This window comes from Mauremys mutica, chromosome 1 (genome assembly GCF_020497125.1).
Source record: "Mauremys mutica isolate MM-2020 ecotype Southern chromosome 1, ASM2049712v1, whole genome shotgun sequence".
NCBI classification, from domain to species: domain Eukaryota; kingdom Metazoa; phylum Chordata; order Testudines; family Geoemydidae; genus Mauremys; species Mauremys mutica.
Genome location: NC_059072.1, coordinates 61,812,482 through 61,826,442, shown reverse-complemented (window position 1 = coordinate 61,826,442; position 13,961 = coordinate 61,812,482). Strand labels below are relative to the sequence as shown.

The following is a 13,961-nucleotide window of genomic DNA, read 5'->3' as shown; positions in this document are numbered from 1 at the left end:
TTTACTTTATGTGAGAGTACTCATTTGAATGGGACTACTACTCGTGTATAAAGTTAAACGTATACATATGTATGTGAAGCTTCAGGGTCTGGTTAAGATATTTCTCGAAGGAGGAAGTACAGAATCTCCATTATTAGAAATATTGATTAAATAAAAATTCTACAAATCCAAAAAGACTGTCTGCATCAATGCTCCTGTATCAATATTTATTAGAAAACAAGAACCCTCAGCAGAGGAAAAGAAAGCAATACTTCAAATGTAAGGAATACTAGAGTTATAAATGAGCAAGATGACATTGTAAAGAGGCTGACTTTCATCCACAGTGAAAAGCCGTCCTTCTAAATTAAATGCTTAAGTTGTTATCTTTCATAAGCTAGTCATGTATATAAAAAAGAGTAAGAATGTCTGACTAGATTAGACCTCAACTTTAAAGTGAGTTCCAGATGTACAATGCCCTAATAATAATTTGGTGACTAAGGGGAGGAAAAATAAGCTGAGGAGTAGAAGAATGTTGGTTTTAAATGTCTCTTAAAAGATGTGCCTCCCACCCCCAGGCAATAAAGAATACTAAGTTGTAGAAGCAAAGAATATAGACAAATAAAACAGAACATGTTTTATACATATCAAGCTGAAGGAAGTTCATTGTACTGAGCATATATTGTTATCCTTTATTGGGTCTGATGCATCTTTAACCTTCTTTCCCAAATAAAAGAAACAGGAATTAAAAACAATAAACTCTGACATAGCTAGCTAAAATAGAAACTTCTAAATACCATTATTGGGGCTTTTTTTTTTTTTTTTTTTTGTAAGTGACACTATGGGCCCTGACCATCCTTCTACTGAAGTCAGCAAGACCTAGCCCTAAAAATATGTTGCTTTCATCAGTATTGCAGTTATTTTCAGATTTTCAGTTTTAGAGGAAATCCAAAAATTGACATTCATTTGGTGTATAGGTTTCCATATTGTGGCATTTTGGAACTGCTTCTCAAAATTAGCTATTTTTACACTAAAAATGAACTAAAACATTTCAAGACCTACCCAAACTCAGCTGTTAGGGAAAATATTTGGTTTCTTAATACAAAATTTGTGTTCTCTAAAGCTCGGGAAGAAACTAGTTTATCCAAGGTCTTAAAGCCTGTTGTGCATTTACTGTAATATAGAATCATAGAACTGGAAGAGACCTCGAGAGGTCATCTAGTCCAGTCCCCTGCACTCAAGGCAGGACTAAGTATTATCTAGACCATCCCTGACAGGTGTTTGTACAACCTGCTCTTAAAAATCCCTAATGATGGAAAATGAAACAAAGTAAAGTTCTTTCTCCTATTTTTTAAATGAGAATAATAATATAATATGGAGCATAAAAGGAGCAAGCATTTAAAAACTATGGTTGCATAGTACTATGCACTTACAGACTCTCTAATTCTGACCAATTCATAATGAAACACTCTACTAGCAACTCTTTCAACTTTACATCAATTCTACGATTGCCAATTTTGGTTGGACATATTCCTGGAGGTTTCATCACGACATTATTGTTAATTAAAGATTAATATTTAATTCCTGGAGACTTCAGGACAATCCTGGAGGGTTAGCAACCCTAATCTATTCACGTAAACCAATCTTTTAACCCACAAAAATGTTTGAATGATCCCTGTTTTTAATATCTGCACAATATTTTAAAAGTCCAGAACCTAAAGTTAATCTCTATAATCCATAGGAAGTTGTCTGCCCAATTTTTAAAAGCACTGAGTACCCAACTCCTCCCAAGGACCTTGTCTGATTTCATAAAATCATAGAAATGTAGGCCTGCAAGGGACCTTGGTAGGTCATCTAGTCCAGTCCTCTGCACTGGGCCAGGACAATAGCAGCTATTAAGAATTCAGCACTTTGGAAAAACCAGGCAGGTGCCTAACTGTGGAGGTAGGAGTCTAACTTTAGATTTTTATGTTTTTAAAGCTATGTTTTAAAGCTCTTCACATGGATGATAATAAATACCTAAGTACAGGTGAAATATTACTGGAACAATTCATTGAATAGGAATATAATATGCTATGTCACAATTCAACTTTATAAAGAACAGTACTCAAAAGTATTCTGCTTCAACTACGTAGTACATGAAAGGGAAACAAAATTCACATTTTACTTCATGACAGAAAGTTTACTGCACTTCTAAATGAATAACAATCTTCAAAAATACACTTCTCATGGTTTATATCACGCGCACATTTTGTACTTGAAGGTTAGAACAATTATTGTTTGGGCTGAAAAGACAGTACAAAACAGAGCGCTTAAGATTACTGAAACAAACAAACAAACAAAAATTACAGCCAAATATATCAGATATTTGAAATCACCTTTCTTGGATCATAATTCAAAGACAATGACAACTACCATTATGGGCAAAAAGAGAGATATAAATCCCAAATATGAAACATTCTTGTAAAGCAGGACAACTACCAAAAACAAACATAAAAATGGATAGACTTACGTAAACGAGTATGTTGAAACAAATATTTTGTGATGTGAGGTATGGTAGAGTTGGAGTGCTACAGTATATTTCCACATATTCAAACTCATTTCAAATCACCTACTTTAAAGTTTGAAATCAGCAGATCATTGGCTGTTTGCTGTCTTTCATCATATGACCTCTTTGTTGAAATAAGATACATTCAAATAAGCAAAAAATTAACCGGATGATCAGATATGAATAACCATATCTGCCAATTATGAAGGCAAATTGTACGTAAAAATGCAAGCATACAACTTAGTATTCATAATAAATACATTTTTCAAGCATTTAACATTATCAATATTTTAAAAAGAATTTAAATAATAAATGCAACTATTTTATATAGAACTGTACCATTTATTATACACACAAGTTCATCAGTTCCCTTTGTTTACAAAGGCTGGTTACAGATAATATGGAATGTTACAGTACCATCTTGCATAAAATTTTAGTACAATTTTGTACTTGAAAAAATGGTGCAAAACACCAGCCTAATCAATCTGACTGAATTGAAATACTTTTTTTTTAATTACATCATTAACACATACACCACAAGCTATACATAAGCCCACTTTTCAGTCACCACTTCAATATATTGTAGCAAGTACATTAGGTTACAACTGATTCCATCTCGTCAGTTAAATTTATTAAAGGCTTGCACTGCTACTCACTCTGGAACCTTTGAGCTGTAAGCTTGTTGTATGCATGAATTACAAAGCTCTTGTTAGTACAACTGAAAGAAGGTCAACGCTGGTTGCCAAGTACTAGTCACAAGAGATTTCCTCAGAGAAGTCTCAGTTAGGAACAAATATTCTTTTTTTGGGATACTTTTTTTTTTCAAAAATAAAAAAGTTTGATCTTTTCAAGACTCTCCATTCTGTACCTTGGGTGCTGGTGGATGCATGAAGTCCTTAAAGGGAACTAGTGCCTCCTTGAGAGCAGAACAGACTTCCGAGGATGAGCAAGTGATACATTCAACTAAAGTTGGGTACAACGCAATAATTTGTGCCCATGTATTTGCATCAACTGTAACAGAAAAGTACAAAATGAAATAATGTAATATTGTTCATATTTTTACAGTAGAAAAGCATTTTTAACTAATATGTAAAGAAAAACACTAAGAAACTTATGGGACACCAGATTTTTACCTCAATCTCATTGAGCCCCAAATGGTTTGTTTTTTTTAATACGACATAAGGGGTGAAGATGTATATTCAGCACAGAAAGACATTGTTAGAAACCAAAAGTCAAAGAAAAAGAAAAGAGTTACCTTTTCCATAACTGGTGTTCTTCAAGATGTGTTGCTTATGTCTATTCCACAATAGGTGTGCGTGCTTGCCATGTGCACCGGTGCCTGAAGTTTTTTTCCCTAGCAGTTACCCGTAGAGGAGAGCCCTAGCGACCCCTGGAGTGGCGCCTCCATGGTGTGGTATAAAGGGCACTGCGTGCTCCCCGCACCCTCAGTTCCTTCTTGCCAGACAACTCTGACAGAAGGGAAGGAGGGCGGGATGTGGAATAGACATGAGCAACACATCTCGAAGAACACTAGTTACGAAAAAGGTAATGGTCTTTTCTTCTTCGAGTGATTGCTCATGTGTATTCCACAATAGGTGATTCCAAGCTATATCTGTTGGAGGTGGGAAGGAGTTCACAAACTCTTGGTATGGAGAACAGCCCTGCCGAACCTGGCGTCCTCCCTGGTCTGAGAGACAATCGCATAATGTGAGGTGAACGTGTGAACTGAAGACCATGTGGCAGCCCCACAAATGTCCTGAATGGGGACAAGGGCCAAAAAGGCAGCCGACGAGGCCTGCGCCCTAGTTGAGTGAGCCTTCACAATTGGTGGCAGAGGGATTCCTGCCAGGTCATAACAGGAATAACGAGGTGATCCAGTTGACGAGCCGCTGAGTGGAGATCGGCTGACCTTTTATGCACTCAGCCGAGGCGATGAACAGTTGCGAGGACTTTCTGAACAGCTTAGTCCGCTCCAAGTAAAAAGCCAGAACCCGTCGCAAATCCAGCGTGGGTAGGCCGCCACCACTGACATACATTTCATGAATACCCTGGGAACAGTGGACAGACCAAACGGGAGTACTGTAAATTGGTAGTGTTCCTGACCCACTGTGAAACGGAGGAAGCATCTGTGCCCCTCAAATATATGAATGTGGAAGTACGCGTCCTGCAGATCGAGGGTGGTGTACCAGTACCTGGGATTCAGGGAGGCCAGGGAGACCATGCAGAACTTGAGCTTTACCATGTACTGGTTCAGGCCTCGCAGGTCCAAGATGGGCCTGAGCCCCCCTTTGGCCTTCGGGATAAAGAAATAGTGGGAGTAGTACCCCTTGCCTTTGAACTCCCCCGGTACCACTTCCACCGCCCTTAGGCCCAGGAGCTGCCACACCACCTGCTCAAGCAGAGCCTTATGCGAGGGGTCCCCCAAGAGAGATGGGGGCAGAGGGTAGTTGGGCAGGGAGGAAATAAACTGGAGGGTGTATCCCCGGGAGATGATGTTGAGGACCCATTGGTCTGAGGTCAGCCGCGACCACTCCGGGAGGAAAGCACACAACTGACTGGAGAAGCTATATTGAGGCTGGATCCCTGATGAGAACTGGTAGGGCACCCCGTCAAAACCGCCTTTTCCCCACTTGCTTGCCCTTGGAGGATCCAGCCTGGGGGGCAGGCCGAGACTGCCTCTGTGGGTGCCTCTTATAACCGGTCTTGTATTTTGACTGGGTGGCCTGAACTGCAGCTTGAACTTAGGTTTAGCCGGAGCCGGAACATAGAGACCCAGAGTCTGGAGAGTCGTTTGGGAGTCTTTCAGGCCATGCAGCTTTGTATCCATTTTCCGCAAACTGAGCTTTGCCATCAAACGGGAGGTCCTGCAGGGACCATGATGCCCTTCTCATGGACACCACAGAGGCCATGGACCGCGCAGCTGTATCTGCTGAATCCGAAGCTGCCTGCAGGGTTGCCCTGGCAGCCGCTGTGCCCTCCTCCACCAGCGCTTTGAACTCCTTCCTGTTGAGCTCCTGGAGGAAGTCCTCGAACTTGGGCACAGATTGAACTCATACCAGCCCAGAAGAGCCTGGTAGTTCGCCACCCGTAACTGGAAGCTTGAGGACGAATACATTTTTCTTCCAAATGAGTCCAGCCTCCTTGAATCTTTATTTTTTGGGGTAGGGGCTGGTTGGCCCTGTAGTTGACCGACTCGACCATCAGGGAGTTAGGAGCAGGGTGGGTGTATAAGTATTCATGCCCCATGGCGGGTACAAAATATTTGCATTCCACTCTCTTAGAGATGGGGGCCAATGAGGTTGGGGTTTGCCACAGGGCATTTGAAATTTTCACCATCTCTTCATGGAGAGGCAAGGCCACCCTGCCCTGTGCTGAGGAGGAGAGTATATTAAATAGAGAGTCCAAGGGCTCCTCCATCTCCTCTGCCTGGAGGTGGAGACTTGATGCCACCCTTTTTAAGAGCTCGTGGTGGGCCCTACAGTCCTCCTGTGGGATGGAGGGAGGAGGGGCCGTAATCACCACATCCGGTGAGAGTGAAGAGGCTGGCACGGTACTTTGTGTGTCCACTTAGTACCACTTATGTTCTTATGTTCACTGGCACCGGAGGGTCTACCACCTGGTTGGTCTCCGGGCACAGTGCTGAGGATGTACGTCCCACCGACTCCTTCCTCGGAGGTCTGGAGAGGGAGGCTGATGGTCCTTCTTAGGCTCCAGCCACCGAGCGAGCCCCCACCGGGGGCTGCGTCAGGGGCCACAGTACCCTCTGGTACCACTGGACAGACCACAGGACCCGGTGCCACAGCACCTGCTGTGGCACCGGCGGGAGCCAGCTGTTCGGCCTGGCTCATCAATGGACGACTACAAAGAGAGGCCAGGCTGACATACGACCTGCCGCTGTCCCTGGACCAGGAGAAGTGGCGATGCTAGGAGCGATGCCAACCACGGGACTGCGACCCCTCTGTGGAGGACTGGTACCGTCATTAACAACTGCTTCAAGATCGGCTCCAGTGAGCGGACCCGCAATGGTGAGATGCTGGCGATCAATACCTGGGGCTGTGGAGGCGGTGACGTGGCGGGGTCCTGGAGCGGGACGACGAATGGAAACGACGTCAATGTTCGTGCCATGACTGACTGCTATAGCCCTCTGAGATGAGGATCTTTGGCGTCATCCGCCTCAGTCCCATCGGTGTTCACTCCTCGAGGCGGAGCGGTGCTGAGAGTCTCGATCAGACGGAACCAAACCAGACGGCCTGGTGGGCGTTGAGGGCAGTCCATGTGGACTGTGCCCCGAATGGATGCTGAGCAGCGAACAGCATCAGGAACATTCCCTTGACCGAGACTGGTACTGAGCCGGGGGCGACTGCAGAGATTCCAGCGGCGGCTTGCCTCTGGAGTGCGGGGCCGACATCGGCAGTCCTCCTGGTACCGGCATGGACATAACATCCCAGGCTGCTTGCAGGGCCTCCAGTGTGGAGGCCATCTGGACAGGCCTGCTCCAAATAGGCCAGGCTACTCCACTCGACTAGAGTCGGAGGCCTTAGAGGCTGGTGGGGATCGAGGACTGCCCAACACGGATCTAGCCTCTGTCCTGGATTTACTCCAGTGCCGCAGCAAAGAAGGCCTCTTCCTAGCCTTCTTGGTGTGCACCAGGGACAGGGAGCGGTGCCGACTAATCGATGGCACCGAAGGGTCGCCGTGCACCGACACTGTGGTGCCCGGTGCCGACTCCATCAGAATAGCCCGGAGCCTGATGTCCCTTTCTCTCTTGGTCCGAGGCTTAAACAACTTGCAAATCTTGCATCAATCGCTGAGATGGGTTTCCCTCAAACAGCGTAAACAGTCCGCATGTGGATCACTCACTGACATAGATCGCCTACATAGAATCAGAATATCAGGGTTGGAAGGGACCTCAGGAGGTCATCTAGTCCAACCCGCTGCTCAAAGCAGGAACCAATCCTCAGACAGATTTTTGCCTCAGATCCCTAAACGGCCCCCTCAAGGACTGAACTCACAACCCTGGATTTAGTAGGCCAATGCTCAAACCACTACATGTGCTGCACGACTTAAAACCTGGGGCACGGAGCATGCCCCGGCCCGGGTGCTCTAGCTAAACTTAACTAACTAAACTAACCTAACTATAGGTAATACACTGTACACACACTGAACGAACAAGCAGTTTTGGGGACGAGCTGCAGCAAAGTTGGAGCAGTTCCAAAGCACCTTCACTGGCGGCAAGAACAAACTGAGGGTGGGGGGAGCGCCATTCCAGGGGTCGCTAGGGCGCTCCCTTATGGGTACTGCTAGGGGAAAAATTTCCAGCACCGGTGCACGTGGAAAGCATGCACACCTATTGTGGAATACACGTGAGCAATCACTCGAAGAAGAATCTGTATTACAAAGCATCCTAGAACCCTAAACTATTGGGATGCTCATCCTCAAAATAGGAAAGTGGTATGTGGGCCTCATGCCAGTGAACCTCATAATAAGTGAGCAGAAAAGCTTTTATAAAAATACACTGCTTCAAATTCCAAATCACAAACAGAATGTATATCTAGTTTTTAAATGTACAGACATTTTAAATCAATATAACTAAGTCAGTTTTTCCTTTGATTACCTCACAAGAACTGAATTGTGTGTGTACTCCTGCAACATCTGACACCAAAATGACCAATCCCTCCAGCCCCAACCCTGGGAGCAGGTGCAGGGAGTGAGGTAAACTTTGCCTCAGCCACCCAGAGCAAGAAAAGTCTTTGGCATAACTCTGGTCTATTCTACATAGGGTGTCATTAATGATATGCTAAAACAGTGGCTTTCAACCTTTTTTCATTTGCAACCCCCTAAAAATTTATAAATGGAGGTGTGGACCCCTCTGGAAATTCAACAAGTGGCCCCTTCCCCTTCGAGCCGACGTGATGGCTACCAGAAATGCTGTTTTCATCAACAAATGGAGGAGTGAGCAAGTAGCCATTGGTTCAAATGGAGATCTTGTAAGACATTTAAGAACCAGATTAACGTTTCAAATCAGAATAGGATGTTTGACTGACAAAACGATTTCCAAGCCCCCTGAAGAACTTCATTGTTTAGGCTGCATGTCTGTCATGGAGATCATAAAAGTCATGGATTCCGTGACTTTCTGTGACCTCCATGACTTCTGCAGCGGCCGATGCAGCTGGCTCTGGGGCTGCCTGAGCAGATCAGGAAGCTCCTGAGTCAGCCGAACCGGACGCTGCTGGGGAAGTTTGGGTGAGAGAGGGAGCTCAGGGTGCTGCTTACCTGGAGGGGCACTCCCCTGAAGCGGCCGGCAGGTCCCTGCAGCTCCTAGGCAGACTGGTCAGGGGGCTCTAGACGCTGCCCCCACCCACAGGCGCCACCCCTGCAGCTTTCATTGGCTGTGGTTCCTGGCCAATGGGAGCTACAGAGCCAGAGTGGGTGGGGACAGCGCGCGGAGCCGATCTGGCCTTTCTTCCCCCTAGAAGCTGCAGGGACACACAGAGCCAGGTAGGCAGCCTGCAAGCCCCACAAACCCTCCTCCTCCCAGCACCAGCAGGAGTTCCCGGCCCTGTGCCACCACCTGGCTCCTCCTCCCCTAGCACCAGCAGGGGTCCCTGGCCCATGCTGCCACCCCTCCCCCCCCAACCACCAGCTGGGGTCCTGGGTCCCATGCTGCTGCCCTCCACACCCCCAGAGCACCCATACCCCCACGGCACAAGTTTTAGTCAGGGGTACATAGTACAAGTGATGGACAGGTCATGGGCTGTGAATTTTTGTTTACTGCCTGTGACCTGTCCATGACTTTTACTAAAAATACCCGTGATTAAAATGTAACCTTACTCATCGTCAATGGGTGGGCGAATATGGAATAACCTTCTGCTGAAGAATGAGGTTTTGAAATGTGAGGTTTTGAAATATGAGATATGAGGTTTTGAAGAATGAGGTTTTGGAATATGTTTTGAGGTCACACCAACAGGCAAATCTTGTCCATTTCTGTAAGTGTGGCACATAGATGATTTTCTGCTGTGCAGTAGCAACCTGACCGGGGTACTGTGAGCCGAGAAATTGAAAAAACTGCAGGAACACACAAACTCCATCAGGGGGCGCTCCCGAGATGTAGGTGCCACACAATTACAGGTTGTTTTTAAGACCATTAATCATCAACCAGCTGTGCTTTGAGCAGGAAAACCCTCAAGATTGGGGTGAAGGATCTTTCTATGTTCTTTGGAGAGGAAAAGAGGAGCAATCAGGAGAGTGATCAGTGAGTGAACAGCCAGCTGTATTACAAAGAAATTATGTTTGTCAGGGTCAGGTCAGGACTGTTAAGAGTAGCTCTTGGTTTGTCCTTTTTTATTTTGAGTAGGACTTTAGATGTTAGAGGTGTCAGGGGAGAATGAGCCCTGAATTCCAGAAGGCTGATGTGCAGATGGTTTCCTAAGGCATCCACCTGCCCTAGGCCATGTGGATGTCTAGATGCGTTCTCCACTCCAGCATCTGTCATTATAACAACTGCTGGGGAAGGGAAGGTGAAAGACTCCTGCACAAACATTATGAGGGTATTTCTACTACTTGAGAGATTCCTTTATGAAGGTGGGTATGGAAAGTAGTGTAGTTAGACTGTCTGTTCAATGCCTAAACAGTCTTGAACCACCCTTGAAGGCACCACATTTGCAGTTTTGTGTGGGCTATAACTAAAGTACCAGCTGCCATATGCCCCAGCAGCTGATGCCAGCTCTTGACTGGGGTTTGAATGCTAATCTGGATTGTGTTAACTATGTTGGATAGGGCCACAAATATGTGCATTGGAAAGCAGGCTCTTGCCACTACTGGACCAAGATTAGCTCCTATGAATTCTAACTTTTGCAAAGGGGTCAAGGTGGATTTTTGAATGTTGAAATGCAGGCCCAATCTAAGAAAGAAGTCTATGTCTTTGCAAGTTGTCTGTGAAGTTAGGCCCAGGGAGCTAATCATCTAGATAAGGGAACATTAGAACATTAAAATTCCTTTTCTGTGGAAGTGTGCCACTACTCCTGATGTACTACTGATGTGACATTTGAAAAGACCCTTGGGGTAGCTGATAAGCCAAAAAGTAGCACCATGTACTAAAAATGGTCCTGACTGAGAATAAAACATGGAAATCTTTTGTGGGATGAGTAGATCGTTACATGGAAATATGCATCCTGAAGGTTGAGGGCTAAGAGCCAATGCTCTTGGTCCAGTGCCAGAATAATTGTTGAAAATGTTGCTATTTTCAATTTCTGTGCCTTCACAAAGGTGTTGAGTAGCCTTAAATTTAGGATGGGTCTCCAACCTTTTTTTTTCTTCTTTTTTTTGAACCAGGAAATACTTGGAATAAAACTCTTTCCCTCTGTGATGCATGGGAATTTAAGCTACAGCACCCAAGAGTAGAAGACAGTCTATTTCCTGTCATAACAAGCTCTCGTGAGAGAGGTCCCTGAAGAGGGACAGGAAAGGGGCTTGGAAGGCAGAAGAGAAATGAAGTGGATGATCTCCAAAACCCACTCATCCATAGTGATAGATTCCCAAGCCTACCAAAAGTGTTTACAGTTAGGCTTAGGAATCTCTCACTTGGCGGTTGCCAAAGGGATGAAGGAAGGAGAAACATTGCAGTTGGTATGAAAAGGGGACAGCAGCTCAGGACCTCAACCACCCTGTCAAAATTGGTGCTATGAAGTGGAAGATTGGGAAATGGGTGATTTTCTCCTCTGGAACCTGTGTCTCTTGCACTGAAGTTCATGTGGCCTCTGGGAATTGAATGGGGCAGAATCTCTGTGCTGTCTGGGACTTACTAAAAACTCTCTCCTTTGGGTACATGTATAGATCCCCAGAGAAAATGTAAAGCGGCCCTTTGAGTCCTTTAATGTGTGCACTCATCCTGTGCTGTCAGTGAACAGTTTAGTACCAAAAAAAGGGATATCTTCAACCATATTCTGGACCTCCTTTAGAAATCCTGAGAGCTGAAACCAGGAGGTCCTCTTCAAAACTACTGCCATAGAAACAGACTGAACGGCAGTATCAGCAGTGTCAAGAGAGGCCTGCAGAGATGGTATGGCAAGCAGTTGGCCTTCTGCAATAATTGCCTGAAATCGCTCTGTGTTATGCTGGTAGATATTCAATAAAGGAGTTCAGCCTGGCATAATTTGTATGGTTGTACTTCGCCATTAATGTCTGGTAGTTGGTGATTCTGAATTGTAAAGTAGCTGATGAATATTATTTTCTAAAACATGTTGAAGCGCTTTCCCACCTTGCCGTGTCCTAGAGCTCAGTATCCAGCCCAAGCCCGAATGTCTACACCGCAATTAAACAGCGCCTTAGCCCAACACCCGTGAACCCGAGTCAGCTGGCCTGGGCCAGCTACAGGTTTTTAATTGCAGTGTAGACATACCTTTAGTGGCCAAGGAGTGAAGAAGGCATCTCCTAATGAGTTATGGTGGCATCCCCCCCATCCAGCAAAATTGTGGGAATTTCTTGTTGTATGGCATCAGGAAGAGGTCTATCCCTGGACAGCCCTAGGTGAGCACTACCTGTTGGATAGGATAGCTCACAGGATTTGTAGTTCTCACAGAAATGTCTGTTCAGTGTTTCTTCTATGATGCTTTGCAGACCTGATAGAAATGCCACTGAGATGTTGATTTGGTGGGTTATGCACCAGTTCCAAATTTCATTGCTTCTGTGCACAAAGATTGGGATGGTGCTCCCCCTCAGCAGTTTACATAAAATATGGTAGCTCTGTTGTTGATCATGTCTCTTCTGAGTGACTTGATTTTGGGTAAAAAATGACTGCACTTATATTGAACTGCTCTGAGCTCAAATAGATTGATGTGAAGAGCAGACTCCTAATGGGTCCATCTGCCTTGTGCCAGGAGATCACCAGCCTAACAGAGAGGCATCTGTAATGATGGTCCTTGTTGGGGGGTGAATACAAGCATACCTTGCAGGGATCCTTTCACTCACAGAGAGTTGAGAACTCAGAGATAGACCCCCTCTTGGACAAGCTGTGCTTGAGCCAGGCTTGAAGGCATTGGGAATGCAGTCTGGCATGAGATCTTACAAATGTACAGGCTGCATATGGCCCACAAGCTGCAGATAGGCTCTTGTTGTAGTTTGTGTGTGGGGAATTAATAAACATTACATTAAAAAGTTGAAATAAAATGAAATAAAAAAAACCAGACAAGCAAGCTAGCTAATCTGAAGTTAACTGACACCACAAAACTCTGTCTCTAGCACAGGCTGCTGAGGAAAAAACTGGAGCGGCAGCAGGTTTCAGACTGGAGCACAAGGACATATTAGGCGCAGGGGCGGACACTGCTACCAAAACACTCGCACACCCATAGGGACAACTACTCTAAGAAGAACCTATTTATAAGGGATGGGGTAGATACACAAAGATGACTAACCTGCCTCACAAAGGAAGAGCTGACAGACAATGAAGTTATGTTGTGGCTTTGTGCACAAGTTAACCATCTACTATATAAAGATGAAGCATTTTCAGGTTAGTAGGTCTCCAGGGTTTAATGTAATGCATGCTATCCTTTAGGATCATAAACTGGATAGAAAATCTCAGATACAGTGGATTCCGCTTATTAACAAACTCTTGGTTTCCAACAAAAGTTTCCATTATCCAGAAGTTGCCAACAAGCGGAAGGCAGGTTTGTGGGGCTGTGGCCTAGAAAGGAAGTGCTGGGACATGCGGGTGCAACCTGGAGAGTGCATGGAGAGATACCACGCAGCTCTGTGTGTCCCCAGTACCACCATTCCCTGTGGAAAGCCCCAGCATCAGGGATGCAGCCCCCAATCCTGCTGCTAATCTGCCCACAACCTCCCCTCCCGGCCCACAGTGCTGGGACTTTGGCAGGAGATACAGGCACCCCAGTCCTTTACCTCCTTTGCTGGCAGCTGGTCTTTGGCTGCAGTTGGGTTTGTGGGGCTGCAGCCAGGAAAGGCACATCCTAGTGCTTCTTTCCCCTGTGGAAGTCCCACAACCCTGCCTGTGGCTGGGACCTTTCTTCCAGAAAAAAAGTTCTCAATAGTGTAATGCAGTTGCCACTATTTGAACTCCATTAAGTCAATCTGATGGGACTGGTTCCTGGCAAAATGTTGCTATTAACTAGGGAAGTTGTTAATATCAGGATTGCTATTAAGTGGAATCTACCATATTTTGCTCTTATTTTGCACGTTATTTCAGAGACAGTAATGCACCGCAGGAAATTTATGTATGATTTTAGACTTCCAGAGTTGGCAAAAAGCAGCAGCTTTTTAGCAGTCTCCATTCTATTCTTGTTGAAAGCTCTCTTAGTTTTGTATTTTTCTCTTCTGTTTCTGCTAAAAAAAAATGTAGAGACATTTTTAAGGGATTTTCAAGCAGCCCTTTAAGGAACGTGGTCATGCCTGAAAAAAATGTGAGCCTCCTTGAAAAGTGACAGTT

General features: G+C 45.2%; 1 protein-coding gene across 4 annotated transcripts in view; it reads right to left on the bottom strand.

The window, feature by feature from the left end:
* Positions 1–806: 806 nt before the first annotated feature.
* The window catches only part of MON2 (MON2 homolog, regulator of endosome-to-Golgi trafficking), a 162,404-nt gene continuing 149,249 nt past the window's right edge, over positions 807–13,961 (bottom strand). For all 4 annotated transcript variants that reach the window (XM_045032917.1, XM_045032925.1, XM_045032936.1 and 1 more), the window contains one exon: positions 807–3,535. In XM_045032917.1, coding sequence (XP_044888852.1) covers positions 3,372–3,535 — 164 coding nt within the window. In that variant the 3' untranslated portion in view covers positions 807–3,371. The remainder of the gene's footprint in view (positions 3,536–13,961) is intronic.